Source organism: Solanum stenotomum, chromosome 9, assembly GCF_019186545.1.
Source record: "Solanum stenotomum isolate F172 chromosome 9, ASM1918654v1, whole genome shotgun sequence".
Classification (NCBI taxonomy): Eukaryota; Viridiplantae; Streptophyta; class Magnoliopsida; order Solanales; family Solanaceae; genus Solanum; species Solanum stenotomum.
The window spans coordinates 54,002,352-54,017,478 of record NC_064290.1 but is presented as its reverse complement, the minus strand read 5'-3'; the positions used below and the strand labels follow the sequence as shown (position 1 = coordinate 54,017,478).

Here is a 15,127-nt window from a genome sequence, read left to right as displayed (position 1 = left end):
GGTAAAAGTGCAAATAAATTTATTTTTTCCTTTATTGAAAAATAGATGACATGATGAAACTAAAATGACATATTCAAATGCACATAGGAACGTCGAATAGATTTGTTGGTTTGACGAGCAAATTCAATACAACAATTGAAATCAATCCTCCATATCCACAAGCTGCTGAGTTAAGGACGTGGTAATATACATTTTTATTTAATGCATCAAAATTTCAGAATATTTTGAGATATAAAAAACATCTTTAATCTTACAATCACAAAGTTTTGAAATTTCACTTTTATTTCTTTTATTTTGGATGAGCTAATATTAATAATTTTTTGTATTTTTACTTGTTTATAGGGTCAAAACAATTGAAACAAAGCTTGTTTCTTATAAGATGAAAAATACAACTCCAATAGGCTCTATTATGTTGATTCCATTTGAGGATGAAGTTATATCTGTGGCTAACATCCAGGCACAACCTCCGGTGAGAACAACTATATTATTCTATTTTTAATTTTTTTTAATTTCCCAGTAAAAAATAATAATTGGTATATTCAATTTGAAGGGACAAGTATTTAATGTTGAGGCTGAATTGTCCCTTGCAAGTAAGGACCAACGCTTTAGTGTGTTAGCATGCTCAAATTGTAAGCAATTGTTCACGAGATATAATGTGCGAAGGGAAATATACTGCACAAGTTGTCACCGATCCACACATCTTATTCCTAGGTATATTTGCTCTTCTACAAAATTAATAATAATTAATTAAGATTATTTATTTTGTTTGTTCAAAGAAATAAATGTCTTAAGTAACCATTATTTTAAAATATTTTCATTAATTATCAAAACAGATGTCAATTTGAAGTTACTATTAAGGACAACAGCGGTTTTGCAACAGCTATTATTTCGGATGAAATTGCAGAGAAAATGTTGCACCTCACTTCAGAAGAAATTTATGAAATTTGCTTCGTCAAGGTACATATTACTTTTTGCTCACCAAATAATCACAAAAAACCTGTTCTGATTTTGTATTTTCTTATAAATTCTACTGCTGGCTTGTAACAGTTAAAGGAATCTACGATGAAATGTTCTAACTCACTACTGTCTAAATTGAATGCACATAATAACATCGCAAGTAGTAATCCTAAAAATATCTACCCTACATTATAAAGTAGGCTATAATCTTATCTTGCGTGTGAAGATATGTAATTATCAATAACTTATTTTTAGATTACTAATCATATATGTATATATGTAATTAAATTATGGCCAATTACTTTCTTTAATTATGTGAAAAATATAATATCTAACTTTTAAGAGTTTCAACTAAGTGAACATATAACTTCCTTAACTTGAAAAGGATACTATAGCTCTATAGGCTTAGAATTCTAGCATAAGAAAATTTGTAATAAAGATTCATTTTGTATAATGTAAGTTGTGAAGACCTTTATAGTAGGTAGAACTTCAGCTCACCGCTTTCCAACAATATCTCATCAGTTCCTTATCAAATAGCATAGAATGTTATAAATAATGAGGGAATGGAAACTTACCTTCAATAGACAAATATCTCGTGAATCACCCAACTTATACTTTTTGTTGTCTGTTTATAGTTAACTTTCTTTATAACATCTTACATAGTTAGCCATTGGCTGAGAACTTTATGCCTAAGCTGTCATGCGCACCTACCACAATAGGCGTCACCGTTTTAGAACTGCTACATGTGTGGCTCTAATTAGTTGAAAGACCTTTAATATTGAATTTGAGTTCAGATGTAAATACATAAACATAGAGATATTGATTTTCCTTTAAAAACAAACTTAGTATCTTTTTTGTGATTCACTTTTCTTTCCTCATCCACTTTTTTTTAATTTGAAAATTCATGACCCTTGCATATGATATTGTTGTTGAACATCTTCTTTTATGGTAAAAATATCGGATCTCTTTCGATTTGTCTGTTCGCTTTAATTCTTATTATTATATATATAATATATAAAATATTAATGATTTTGTTATTATTAATCATTCTTTTCCATTTTTTCAGAAAGAAACATTATCCCTCCAAAATGTGGAAGATGAATTGAACGGCAAGATATTTAACAGTCAAATAAAAAGGCTATTCACAAAAAAATTGGATGCAACGCAGAAATTATCCATTTTGTCTTACCTGGAGAAACAAGATGTGATTCATAAATCAATGGCATCTACGACAGTCAATATTACAGATGCGAAAAAGCGCACAATTGAACATCTTAGTTCAGGGGAAAAAGAATATCCAAGCATGGCAATGAAAAATCCTCCCATGAAAAAGAATTAAAAGGTATTTGAATTATTTTGTACATTGTTTAAAAGTTTATCTTTCCAATTGACTAATATAAATAGGATTTACTTCTCTTTGTATTTATTTTCTTTAATTCAATTCAGTGTCTAGACACATTATCTTTGATTGTTTTGAATTGCAGTTGGAACACTTTTGTTGTGATTCTCGAAACAGTCATTTTTTGCACTCTTTTGATGCTGCCACTGTATGTCGTGTTTTGCAAGCTTTTGATGTTGCTATGTGGATGCCTTATGTTCCTGTTCTTTTGCGGAAATTGAAAATATTTTCTCCTATAATAGCAGGTTAGTTAAAAGTTTATCTTTTTACAGGTACTCCATTTATCAACTTAAATAAAAATATATTCTTTCTGTTGTTATAATTATTGTTATGACTAAAGACTATAGTGTTCATTTTTAGCTCCTAAAAGATGATGTAACTTTCCTCTATTGATCTTGTTGGAATAACCACCTTAAACTGATAGATTCAAAAACTACAATACGAAATAACAGTTAGTAATTAAAAACTTGTGAAATTAAACCTATTTGGTAAAACTATTTGCCTATTTTAATTTATATTTCTTCTGCAAATTTGTCTAAATTAAAACTAACAAGATATAATTAATCCTCTTATATCTATATTTTCAACCATAGAAAAACTTTGATTATCCTTGATTAATGTTTAGTCCATGATTTCACATTATCTATCTAGAAAAAGATGATGAGAATAATCCTATATACTATATGCAAAGCTTGGGAAAGCTTTATGCTATATAAACTTTACAAATTCTTATAATTTTTCATCAGATTTTATTTTTGCATCATACTATATTTTCTTTGTCTATATGAGTTAAAATTTTGGTTCAGTTACTCGGTTTCTACCTCTTCATGATTGATCGATACTTGAGATTCTTATAGTCGCGATCATATGTCCATATAGTATCTGCTCAAGATCTACATGTGAATCTCTTGAACTAAATTTCTCCAACACAAGTTTAAACTAAATTAAAAAATAATTCATAATTTTTTGTCCAGATTGATTAATCCTTTGACATTACCGTCACAATTTTGAATCAATTTCTTTATGAATAATGCTCCTTTAGTCTTATATATAATATAGTTTGAGTTGTATCTTATGAATTACCAAGATTTTCTTCGCCTGTATGGGTTAAAATCTTGGATGAGTAGTGTCATTTTTTAAGCCTATTGAGCTTTGTTCCAGTTTGTTTGGCCATATTGTCACTATGCTTTCTTAACTGTTTTTTCCCAATCTTTTACTATAATAATATTAATCTTTAACTTAGATCTCATTTCATACATTTGTAATTCATGCTTTAAGTTCTAAACATTTGGCTTTGTTTTTTTCTTTCACTATTTCTCATCATGCTCATTCTATGTTGTATAAATTATGTGATTCTGTGACATCTAATCCCTCAATTTTAATGTAACAGGAGATTTTGATCAAAGATGATCCAGAAAATCCAAGCATGAAAGATGCATCTATTTTTGTCTAATTTAAAATGCTATGTAAATGTATGTAATTAGCACTCCCACATAAGAAAATGTTAAACTATGTAAGTATCTCACTGAATATATAATGAACAAATTTGGCAGCTATAATGTGTTTATCCATTATAAATACGCTATTGTTTGAAATCGAAATGTACATGGAAAGTAGCCACAATGTTTTATGGCTAACATGTATTCGTATGTATGGAACTAATTCCAAACTGACATTTTAGTATTGAAGGGGATTTTCATCTTGGTTAAGGAATCTTGGTGAAATGTATTGTCTTGCTACTGTATAATTTTGTGTTTTGTTGCAAACCCCTTTTACTCTATTGGGGAAAATCACTGAATCCCAGATAAAGTTTGAGTTTTCGATGTTTTGATTGTTATTTTTAGTTTATTCCTATTATTGTGTAGCTATGGCTAGCTTCAAGAGTAATGTGAATTGTTTTGGTATTGTTGAATTTTGTGTATTGCAACCCCTTCTACTCTCTTGGAACACTGATGGACCCCAGATATCAAACAGAAGTAAAATTATGATAAAATTTTAAACGTTGGGCCCGTGCATAGCACGGACAACACTCATCTAGTAGTTCCAAAAATTGACCATAAATGCCAACTTATCATAAAGATAATCCACTTTTAGGTTCCATGCATCATCTTCATGGTTATATTCAATGATATAGTCAAAAATTTTATAAATAGTATTTAAATTTTGGATAATAAGTAATTTTTTTCTGATGATTGAGTGCACCTAAAAAATAATAATCAAGCTAGATAATATTTAACTAAATTATAATTTTTAACTAAAAATAGTTTTCTTAATAAAACAAAATATGATTTTTAAGGATGAATTTACGTTTTTGGTCCATTTTAATTTCAAAACCTTAGGCCCAATTTCAAAGCAAGATCCATTTGATTTCAATTGCTAATCAGACCTAGCTAGACCAAGTTTTAAAGCAAAAATTGGAAGGCTACAAAATAATATAACTTTCTGTGGACGATGGAGCATAGGCATCTTGCATCGAGGAAATTTATGCATATTCTTAACTAACTATCGAGCTACTATTTTTTATTGTGTTTACGGATTTTTAAAATACTATATATATAATTATATAGTATTTTTTTCTATAGAATAGTGTTCGTATGACCGTTCTAACACCATAGTAGCTCTATCCCGAAGCTGTAACTAATTGAGCTACTACTTTTTATTGTGTTTACGGATTTTCAAAACGTTATATATATAATTATAAAGTAACTTTTTCGGAGAATAGTGTTCACATGACCATCGTAACACTACAGTAGCTCAATACATTTAACCTATAACTAATTGTTCTCCTATCTTCATATATCAGGAAAAAAAAAACAGTTAAGAAAATCAATTTCATTTGAAATTTAATATAACTAATAACGCGCAATATACTAAATTCTTACTTTACACAAATACATAAAAGCTTGACTCAATGTAAATATTGTTATACATTTTATTTTTCCATATCCATGACTTAAATATACATATATCCTCTCATTTGAATAATTACAATTTTCACGTCTCGCCAAGACTAAAATCCAAATTCCCTTTAATCCTTTTCCCCCCTTACCTTAAAACCATAACAAATTTCTTTCAAAATTTAATGATAGGTAAGATAAATAATGTAGTGATTTTAACATTAAAATTTCCACTAACATGGGTTGTGGTGTACTGATGAGAATATTTCACCATTAACCAGAGGTCTCGGGTTCGAGCCTTGAGTATGAAGAAAATCCTATTTGGAACGCCACCCCCGAATGGATCCTGCAGTGCGCGATTTGAATTTAATCGGGACTCCAATGTGGGCTCCGAACACCGAATAAAAAAAAACATTAAAATTTTCATAATTTTTCTAACGTTCAATTTCTACCACTAATCATATTACAATTGACTTCTTCAACCTCACAAAAACCACAAAAAAAAATATATTTTTCAAATGACAAAGGTACCCCTATAAGTACATTTGTCAAATTCCTATAACCAATTACTAAACCTATCTAATGTATCGCGGAACAGCGTAACACCTTACTATATCTGTTTTACCTAGTAGGGTTTTAAAGCTTCTCTTTTAGCTCGTCTCTTTCTCTAAGAGCCGAAATACTCAAACCCCTTTTCATTTTTTCACAATTGTTCAGTGAATTTCTGGTGAAAAACCCAATTCGTTTCATATATTTATTTATGCTAACAAACGAGTGAAAATAGAGGAAAACAGGCAAAAATACCCAGTATTCTTTGATACTTTTATGTGGAAAGTAGAAGAGGGGTTTAATGGGTGAAGCTACAATGGATAGAATGGAGGAAAATTTAGGTCAAGAATTATCTGGGTTAATTGGGTCGGATCCGGGTTTGGATACATCGTCGTCGTTGTTTCATAGGAAGATTGAGTTTCATTTGGCGAAGAAACCGTTTAATGGGTTTATCAGTGGGAAAAACAATGCTGGGTTTCAGCTGGAAACACTGAACCCGAGTTCGGAGACCCGTAAAGAAAATGGGTCACTCGTCGCCGGGAAAAAGGGTGGCGGTGATGTGGTGATGGAAAGTAATGGGATGGATCCGGAAGTGAGCTTTGGAATTGCTTTCAGAAAGATTATGAGAATTGTGAGTTTCTCTAAAGGGGTTCTGTGCCTTTTTTGGAATTTTTTAGCTGATAAATTTATATGTTCTTGCATCTATTATTTATGTCAAGTGAAGCTTTTGTCTTCCCTTTGCTATATTTGCCTAGCTAACTATGGATAGTTTAGAATTTCTTTGCGTTTGATATTTGGGTTTTGTTTATATTTGATACTGCTTTTGAGCTCAATTTTTGGGTATTCTGAATTTTATTTTGATGTTTAGCTTTCAAAGCCTCTTCCTTTTTCCCATTTCTGATTCTAATAGCTCTGAGTATGTTTAGCATCATTAGTAGTCCTATGAATTTGCTTGTCAAATTGCCCTTAAGTCGCTAAATTGTGCTCTCTGTTACACTTTTTGGTCCATCTGTATCCTTGCAATGAGCAAATAACAGACTTGTGTATGAAATGGGTGGACTCTATGTGTCCAAATTCTACGAGATAAGAAAGTCCAGATTTAACGCGGAACTCTCAACTATGGTTTAAAATTACCTTTATATTGGAGCTCCGTCCGGGGTCATGGGCAAAATGAGGCTTTTTCCTGATGTCGATGATAGTATTAGCCCAAAAGTCCAACGGAGGGCGAAGTTTCTCAATTTCAGATAGTTCTGGGGCAATTTGATTTTATCTTCCCTACTTTTTTGGTAATTTATTGTTGAGTTGGTTTTCAAAAGGGATTTGTTCTTCTCTTCTTTTTTCCTCTTTTTCTCTGTGTTATATTTGTTTTCATTTCACTACTAGTATTCAAGTACTTTGACATGACTATTTTCACTTAATTTGCACGTGGTTGCATGTATAGTCTGTTAGCTCCTTTATACTAGGAAGAATATCTTTTATATAAAAGGGTTGAGATGGAGGTCAGAAAGGTGATTCTATCAACACAACCACAAGTGCTCCTCAGTCCCAAGTCAGCTATATAGATTCTCACTTCTCCATTTAAGCTCAACTCATGTTGTGATTATACCAGATATTGAGTTAAATATAACTCATTATCCCAATTCGTAGATAATCAGCTATATGGATCTTTTTCTTCTATTGTGCCATATCTTTGGCTAAGTCTGAATTGATCACCTAAATGAAAAGGTTATTCTATGATGACATTTTTTGTGTGCTTGGCTGGAAAAGTATTGATGTTTTCTCCATTCTTCAATGCCTTCCATCCATTATGGCTCAGAACGTTTACAAAGTCACCTTTCTATGCGTAACCTTCAGTAGAATATAGGGTTCTGTCAGATGATTGTCTGGTAAACATCATTTTCAAAGCTTTAGAAGTCCCAAAAGACAACTTGTTATCCAACACTTACCAAAACAAATACGACGAGTTATTGGGTTCTGAGCTAAGCCTTGGAAATTGTAATGCCATAATGCTTTTCAAATTCTCCTAGCCCTATTTCCTACCCTTGCCCTTTGGGTTGATTATATTGCTCGAATCATGATTATGTATGCTTTTAGGTCACATTTTTCTATTTTCCCATGAAAACGTAAGGTAATCATGTGGCGTGAAGGGGTTGCTATGTTCAAAACTTATATACAAGCAAGCTAAGAGCTTCCTTGTTTAATTTTGCAAGGAGCTGACGGACAATCTGTCTCCCCCTCTGAAAGAATCTTATACCTTTATGTAACGGTACAATACCACTATTATCTGTTTGTCAGAGAAGTGAATCCCCACTTACATTAATCTGTTCCTTCTAATAGAGGTGTGTATTTTTGTGTAGGCTGTATAGTTGTCTACGGATGTAAAATGGTTTATAAAGCTTGTGGGTTGCCTTAAATCTTTTAGGTAGGATACCACAGCAATCATATTTTATGATAATCAACTTTTGGTAAGCTTATTCTGGCAATTTTTGGTTTACATTAAAGTCTACATGTTTTAACCCAAAAGAAATTCCGGTGTAAGGGGTCTTGTCCCTCACGAAGTGGGCAAGGGATGAAAAGAGTTTATATGTATCTTGTGCTGCTCTACCGTTCTTTTAAAGGTTTTGATTGGAGGCCCATTATCCTGTTGCATGTTATTGGAGATAACTTTTGGTCGTACAATGTCACAATCAAATCTGCACTAGACTGCATCTGTGAACCCCAAACTAGTGTGTATCTTTTCTGTTGTCTTCTTTTCCTTAAATTGAGGCACTCTTTCCTTGTAGAGTGCTTTTTACCATAAAAATTAGTAGATGTGTGTCCTAATATTATGAACTAATTGATGTGATGTTAAGTCATGTACTTTTTCTATTTCAAGTAGCTCTGAGATTGTAGCTGCTGGAATGCGCGGAACTTATAGTTTCTTCCTCTTGGTCCTCTGATGAGTGATGCTCTTTAGTGGGTTATGGAATTTGATCTTGATCTATTGTGGGCAAATTGAACTACTTTATGCTTTACCTTGTTCTCGTTTAACGTTTGAGTTCAAGAATATTGTTGGACAAGAATTATCAGATGAATCAACGAGGCCTGCTAAGACCATTTTATTTACGCTTGGAGACCAATTGTATTTTATGGAAGTCTCCACATTGCTTAATTATGGGACCGGTTGTTGTTGTTACAGGGAGCTGGCTTGCAAAATCTTGGGAATACCTGCTTCCTCAATTCAGTATTACAGTGTCTGACATACACTGAGCCATTAGCAGCATACTTGGAAAGTGGGAAACATCAAAGTTCCTGTGAGTCTCTCTCTCCTGCGTATGCATGTTTGTTTTCAGCAATCTTAAAATCTTCTGACCTCCTTAGAGGAGGTGGTTACATTAATTTGTATTCCAGCATTTCACCTACCTTAACCGGAAGAAGTTTGCAGGTAAACTGCTAATGTGCTGTCTGGACCTCTTCTTAGATCTTTGAACCAATTGCTGAAATCAATCGGATTTGAATTGATAAATGTCATTATATTATTTAGTATTTACTGCTTCAGAGATTTCTCTTTCACCAGAATAAATGGTACCAAATGCACTCAAAACAAGTCAAATTGGATTTGTTAAAAAATGTCTTACCCTACCGTTCTGACCCGTACTGTAAAATTTGATAGAAACTGGATAATATACAAAGTTTAATGGTGTACTGCATGAAAAGAAGTTTAAGCTATAGTAGGAGTGGAGCTGTTAAATAATTTAATACGAATGTACCTTTGGAGATGCATAGAGCCTCAGCTTACGTGGAATAACATTTATGTGTTTGTCTTTCAACTATATTGCACGCTTATAAACATGTTCATGCTAAGTCTGTCCATCTAAATTCATAAAAAGGATATGAACTTCTTTGGTCTTTTTGAAATGAATATTTGAGTGGACTGTATGAGCTGTCCACATAAACTAAACTTGGGTTTTGGTTTCTGCATATAGATATTATGTCGGTTCTGGACTTGAATCCTTAATTTTGTCAGAGCATATATGTTTGTTAACTTGTGTTTTATTGTTTTATTGAAGGTCGTATGGCTGGTTTTTGTGCTTTATGCGCCATCCAAAAACACGTGAGTCGTGCTTTGCAGGCAACTGGGAAAATACTGGCGCCCAAGGATCTTGTGTCAAACTTAAGATGTATCCTTCCTATTCCCTGTAGTTTATTAATTTATTTTGAATCTGTGACTTCTGCTATTAATCTACAATTTAAAGTTGTTTCTCTGGTTATTATTCTCTATTCTTCCGATGATTGATTTACCCCTTCCTCACTTGTTCTTAGTGTCCTTTTTCCCCAACAAGAGCAGTGCAATTTCAGTCATGTTCGTAAACTTTTTATTTTTGTTAGGATATGCTGAGTTATCATTTAAGTCTGATGTCCAATATTTTTCAAAATCTGATGGCTTGATTTTTTATTTTTGTTTTATTTCCATGCAAAGTTTAGTTTAGTCAGAAAGTTAATAACGGGATGATAACAGCAACGATGCCTCCGTCTCTAACAAGCCGGGGGTTTAAATAAGGGTATGATAAAAATTTTTTAGAGGCTGACAATAAAATTCTTGCTTCTCTATCCTTGAGATTTACACCAAGTATACTGCTTCAGAATATGCCTATTATTTTTCTTATTATTCCATATTTGAAGGCTTTTAGACATTTGACTATCAGGGTTAATCCTTAATTATGTGTTTAGGCATATCACGGAATTTTCGAAATGCTAGACAGGAGGATGCACATGAATACATGGTGAATCTGCTCGAGTCGATGCATAAATGTTGCTTACCTTCAGGAGTGTCTAGTGAATCCCCCAGTGCTTATGAGAAAAGTTTGGTTCATAAGATATTTGGTGGGCGTCTTCGCAGTCAGGTGCATTTCAGTTGTTCTTCTGTTAGTGTGGTAGATCTAGTAACTTTTGGGGGTTCAGAAAATTTTTACTTGCTGTGACTTGATCTCCCTCCCCTCCAAAAAAAAAAGAGAAGTGTTTTTTCGTTGTGTGTGGGTGGGGGTGGGGGATATTTCCTTGGTTACTTTTCTAACAGTTCTTTGACTCCTCGCCCATCTGCATCTTTCCAAATGATCTGCAGGTGCAGTGCATGCAGTGTAAATTTTGCTCCGACAAGTTTGATCCATTTCTAGATCTAAGTCTAGAAATTTTAAGGGCAGATTCACTACTCAAAGCACTTGACCATTTTACTGCCAGAGAGCTATTAGATGGTGGTCAGAAGCAGTACCAATGTCAGCAGTGCAAACAGAAAGTGAAGGCTACTAAACGGCTAACAATTGACCAGGCACCTCATGTTCTAACCGTCCACTTGAAGCGATTTGGTTCACATGTCCCTGGGCAAAAGATCGATAAAAAGATTCACTACGGGCCTACTTTAGACTTGAAACATTTTGTATCTGATACCTATGTAAGAATAGTTTTCCTCCTCGCAGTCGAGAACTCCTTTACCTTGTTTCATCTAATATTTGTCATGTGAACCTGCTCTTATTTTATGATTTGACTAATCTCCAAATAAGAAAATTAGCAGCCTATAAAATGGACGATGAATTGACGTGAATGTTCTGGAAAATTCATTGCATTGCATGTCAAGTAGTTGAGAAGATGTTTTTTCCATCAATTCTGATGATATTCTTGTGTGTGATAGTTTTAGACTTCACCAATGATGTATCAACCTTACATAACAAATAGTGGAAACAATTCGTATAGGCTCAAATACATGCAATACTGGTGCTTGCTTTACTTGCTATTATCCTGCTTTGATACTTCTGTGATACTTTTTTGGTAGTTCCTTTATATCTTGAATTCCTCTATTTTTGGAAACTCATGGGATTCCCTCTTATTTTGCAGAGTGGTGAATTGAAGTACACACTCTATGGTGTGCTGGTTCATGCAGGTTGGAGCACCCACTCTGGTCATTATTATTGCTTTGTTCGCACTTCAAGTGGAAATTGGTACTCCCTTGATGACAATCAGGTATATACATTTTGCTTTCTATTGTTTGGCTTTTAAATGTTTCAGCGTTTCGGGAATTATTATTATTTTCTTAAAAAAAAACTTAAGCAAATGGTTTATGGTAGTGTAGTTTGGCTGTCGTAAGAATAGCTTCTGAATATTTCTACTCTTCTATGTACTTGTAGGTTGTTCAAGTGAGTGAGAGAAAGGTGTTGGAGCAGAAGGCATACATGTTGTTCTATGTTCGGGATAAGAAATCTCCTGTGCCTAAGAAGTCGGTAGATGTTGCCCGCAATGATAATGTGATTACTAATGGCATAGGAAATAAAATATATTCTAATCACAGCCAGAGATTTAAGGATACTGCTCAAAATGGATTTCATTTGAAGAATGAGGATTCCTTATCTGGTACAAAAGACCAAAGGGAGACATTAAGTGCCGAAGTTTCAAAGGGAACTTCAACAAAGGATCTGGCACCCCCAAAGGTTAATGGTGCAGTAGTTAGTGGGTTCTCTTCTCACGGAGGGGCTATACGGCCTGAAAATTTGTCGAAAGTACAAGAAACAGGTGACAGTGTAAAGGACCCTTCTGTTGTAGACACAAATGATGGAACATCCTTACTTAAAGCTAAGCCTGCTGTTCCAGTCTCCAATGGAACTCATAGACTTGATAACAAGGGTGGAACAAGATGCGGAGACTCTACCTCACTACCTAATGGCAATGTAACCATCAAAGAGTTGACTTGCTCTGCTGCAAAACCATTTCACTGTAGCAGCGTAAATAGTGACAAAGATCCAAGTACTCCTAACAAACTGTTGAACAAAGTCAAACAAGTGGAATGCAGCAAGGCAGACACCAACTCTCGAGTGGTAATATATATATATATATATATATTTCTTATTGATTATTGTGCTATGCTCCTCCTTATGTCGTATCTTATTTCTTTCATGCTGGATCCTGGATACTGCTAACCAAACTAGGTAAAGAAGCAGTGCTTTTCTGATACAGCTAACCAAACTAGGAAAAGCAGTGCTTTTTCTTTGTCTTATGTTTATTGATAAATTTCCTTTCAGGTAAAAGACATCTCCAATGGCAGTTTAGGTGGTCCAGCTGTTGAAGTTAATAATGATGTTGGACAGAGAAAAGCAGGTGCTGAATCGTCCGGAGTACTGAGCCAACCAACTATGACTAGCTCGACAGAAAAGGTAGCTATTGACAAGGCATGCTTGAAAGCCAAAAAGAAGTCTTTCAAGAGTCGTGTCATCAAGATGCATCTCAGTTTTATGATCTTAGATCCAGCTTTGGGATTGAATAGGAGGAAAAAATTCAAACGAATGAAACATAAAATTGGAAAGAGAAAGCGTAGCAATCCCAGTTCCGTGGATGAGAGTAATTCTGATCTTGGGCCATCTACATCCAACTTATCCCATACTTTGATATCTTCTCCAATGCATTCTCAAAGAAAGAAGTCAAAATTTGGTTCCAATGAGAAAGTTTCCAGTGTAGATCCGAAAACTGCTGGACACAATGGGGATCTGCTGAGGAATACAGTTAATGATGCAAGAGTTGTGAACAATGGCACTGTATTAGCAAATGACAAACAACAACAAAAAAGTTCTAGCTTGGCACCAGTAGGTAGTCAAGGTGTTGACAATAGACAGTCTACCGATTCTAAAGAGACTAAAGTAGTTGCAACACGGAAAGGTCTGTTGAATATGCTTACCAGAGGGTTGGAGTCAAGCGGTAAGTACTTATTTGCAACTACATGTGCCTTTGTGATTGTATTATTGCCTTTGTCAGCTGAAACATAGCTGCTTCCTATTTGATTCACAGTTGCTCGTTGGGATGACGTCGAAGTTCGTTCCTTGAATGGTGTAGAAGCACAGAACGGAAATTGTGTCACCATTGGGTACATTGGGGATGAGTGGTGAGTCTCTCTGTCAATCATGGGCATTCTTGTGTTTAAAGATCATAAAACGTATGCTCTAAGAATGCTGTTTGATCTTTTTTCTTGATGTGGATATTCTTTTGGGGGGGTTAGGTCTCCGTACATCCTACCCTCCTCCCTAGACCCATTGTGGGATTACATTGAGTATGTTGTTGTTTGTTGTTATGTTTCAAGTACAACTTTTGACAACATTTATTTTTAGGGATGAGGAATATGACACAGGTAAGAGGAGGAAGATTAGGAGCTCCAAAATTGAATTCGGTGGACCAAATCTTTTCCAAGAAATTGCAAGCAAAAAGATGAAGGTTAAGAAAGCGAGGCTTGAGCGTTCTAGCTCTGCAAACCAGCCTTTCAGGATATTATAATGAACCTGCGCAAACATATTTTGACTTGACCTATCGAGGAACACAACCCAATGAATTCCACACAAGTGTCACTGAGATGGTAACGGTCTGCATCCCCAGCTTGGTCCAGTTTTAGCTTTGGCTGCTAAGCTTATTTTTAAGCCTACCATTGAAGGCTTGAGCAGGTAATGTGTATCTTTTTTGTAGCAAGTGGTTTGCCTCAGTTTTGGCTTTGTGAGGTCTTGAGAAAGATGTAATGTTTGTGGACATTAGATCATATGACTCATCAAATGAATGACATTTGTGTTTGAAAATGTTTGTTTCACTTTCTCTCTGTCCATAAATGATATTTCTGTATTTCTAGATCTGGTGAAATATTTTTTTAAAAATTGTTCTTTCCTAAAACCTCAACTTTTTTTTCCAAGTAAAATACAGGGGCAAAAACAAAAGTTGAGGATGTATGAGTGAAACATTATCTCATTTGAAATATTCCTAAAACAATTTTTTTTTTAATACCTAGGGCTTGAAACTGGCAATTCTGATTGAGGAAAGAACCATCTTATTCATTGCACCACGTTGAAACTGGCAATGTTGATTTCATTATGTCAAATCTTCTTGATTTGGCTCACCATGTATGCTATAGATTTTGGGTGCTTTGTATGGTGAAGTTATTTTAGAAAGACTCTTGAGCATATCAAAGAATATATATAATAAAATAAAAGAGAGATATAACAACTACTATAGGAAGGCATCACATCGCGTTATCATTTTGTCTCGGACAATATAAAATTCCAAAAAAAAATATAAATACATTGTAGTGTTTAAAAAATTGTAACTTAAATTAATTAGAAAGTAATCTTGTCATTAAATAGCTTGTAATTAATTATTTTTTTGATGATCTATTGTGAATTCATTGTTAAACCCTCTGCTGATCACCACAGAAATTGAGAAGATAATAAACGCATAAGTAGCTGAGTTGAAGAAAAGTATATATAAATTATTGTATATTACATAACATTACAAATGTTTATATCTTAGGAAAATTCTTATTAGGTGGTGT

At 33.9% G+C, this 15,127-nt stretch overlaps 2 protein-coding genes and 1 long non-coding RNA gene across 3 annotated transcripts; all 3 read left to right on the top strand.

Annotated features, from left to right (window-relative positions):
• Positions 1–53: 53 nt before the first annotated feature.
• Positions 54–1,714, top strand: LOC125877664 (uncharacterized). Its single transcript, XM_049558893.1, has 5 exons — positions 54–181; positions 343–469; positions 551–711; positions 834–957; positions 1,625–1,714. Exons 1-5 carry the CDS (start codon positions 78–80, stop codon positions 1,712–1,714), a joined length of 606 nt encoding a protein of 201 aa, XP_049414850.1. The 5' UTR covers positions 54–77.
• A 313-nt stretch (positions 1,715–2,027) lies between these two features.
• On the top strand, positions 2,028–4,140 carry LOC125876576 (uncharacterized). Its single transcript, XR_007447513.1, has 3 exons — positions 2,028–2,299; positions 2,442–2,601; positions 3,747–4,140. It is a non-coding gene; the product is annotated as an uncharacterized LOC125876576 (long non-coding RNA).
• Positions 4,141–5,907: 1,767 nt separating this feature from the next.
• Positions 5,908–14,396, top strand: LOC125875643 (ubiquitin carboxyl-terminal hydrolase 23). The gene is made up of 10 exons (XM_049556645.1): positions 5,908–6,433; positions 8,981–9,095; positions 9,852–9,962; positions 10,513–10,685; positions 10,904–11,230; positions 11,671–11,796; positions 11,961–12,644; positions 12,849–13,518; positions 13,609–13,702; positions 13,926–14,396. The coding sequence occupies exons 1-10, from the start codon at positions 6,104–6,106 to the stop codon at positions 14,086–14,088; spliced, it is 2,793 nt and encodes a 930-aa protein (XP_049412602.1). The 5' UTR covers positions 5,908–6,103; the 3' UTR covers positions 14,089–14,396.
• The last annotated feature ends 731 nt before the right edge of the window (positions 14,397–15,127 follow it).

Bases quoted from the DNA above. Each gene is read 5' to 3' on its own strand.
- LOC125875643 (XM_049556645.1), top strand. From the start codon at position 6,104: ATGGGTGAAGCTACAATGGATAGAATGGAGGAAAATTTAGGTCAAGAA. The intron at 9,096-9,851 runs GTGAGTCTCTCT...GTTTTATTGAAG, and splicing joins TGGGAAACATCAAAGTTCCT to GTCGTATGGCTGGTTTTTGT. The intron at 11,797-11,960 runs GTATATACATTT...ATGTACTTGTAG, and splicing joins ACTCCCTTGATGACAATCAG to GTTGTTCAAGTGAGTGAGAG.
- LOC125877664 (XM_049558893.1), top strand. From the start codon at position 78: ATGCACATAGGAACGTCGAATAGATTTGTTGGTTTGACGAGCAAATTC. The intron at 182-342 runs GTAATATACATT...ACTTGTTTATAG, and splicing joins GCTGCTGAGTTAAGGACGTG to GGTCAAAACAATTGAAACAA. The intron at 958-1,624 runs GTACATATTACT...TTACATAGTTAG, and splicing joins ATGAAATTTGCTTCGTCAAG to CCATTGGCTGAGAACTTTAT.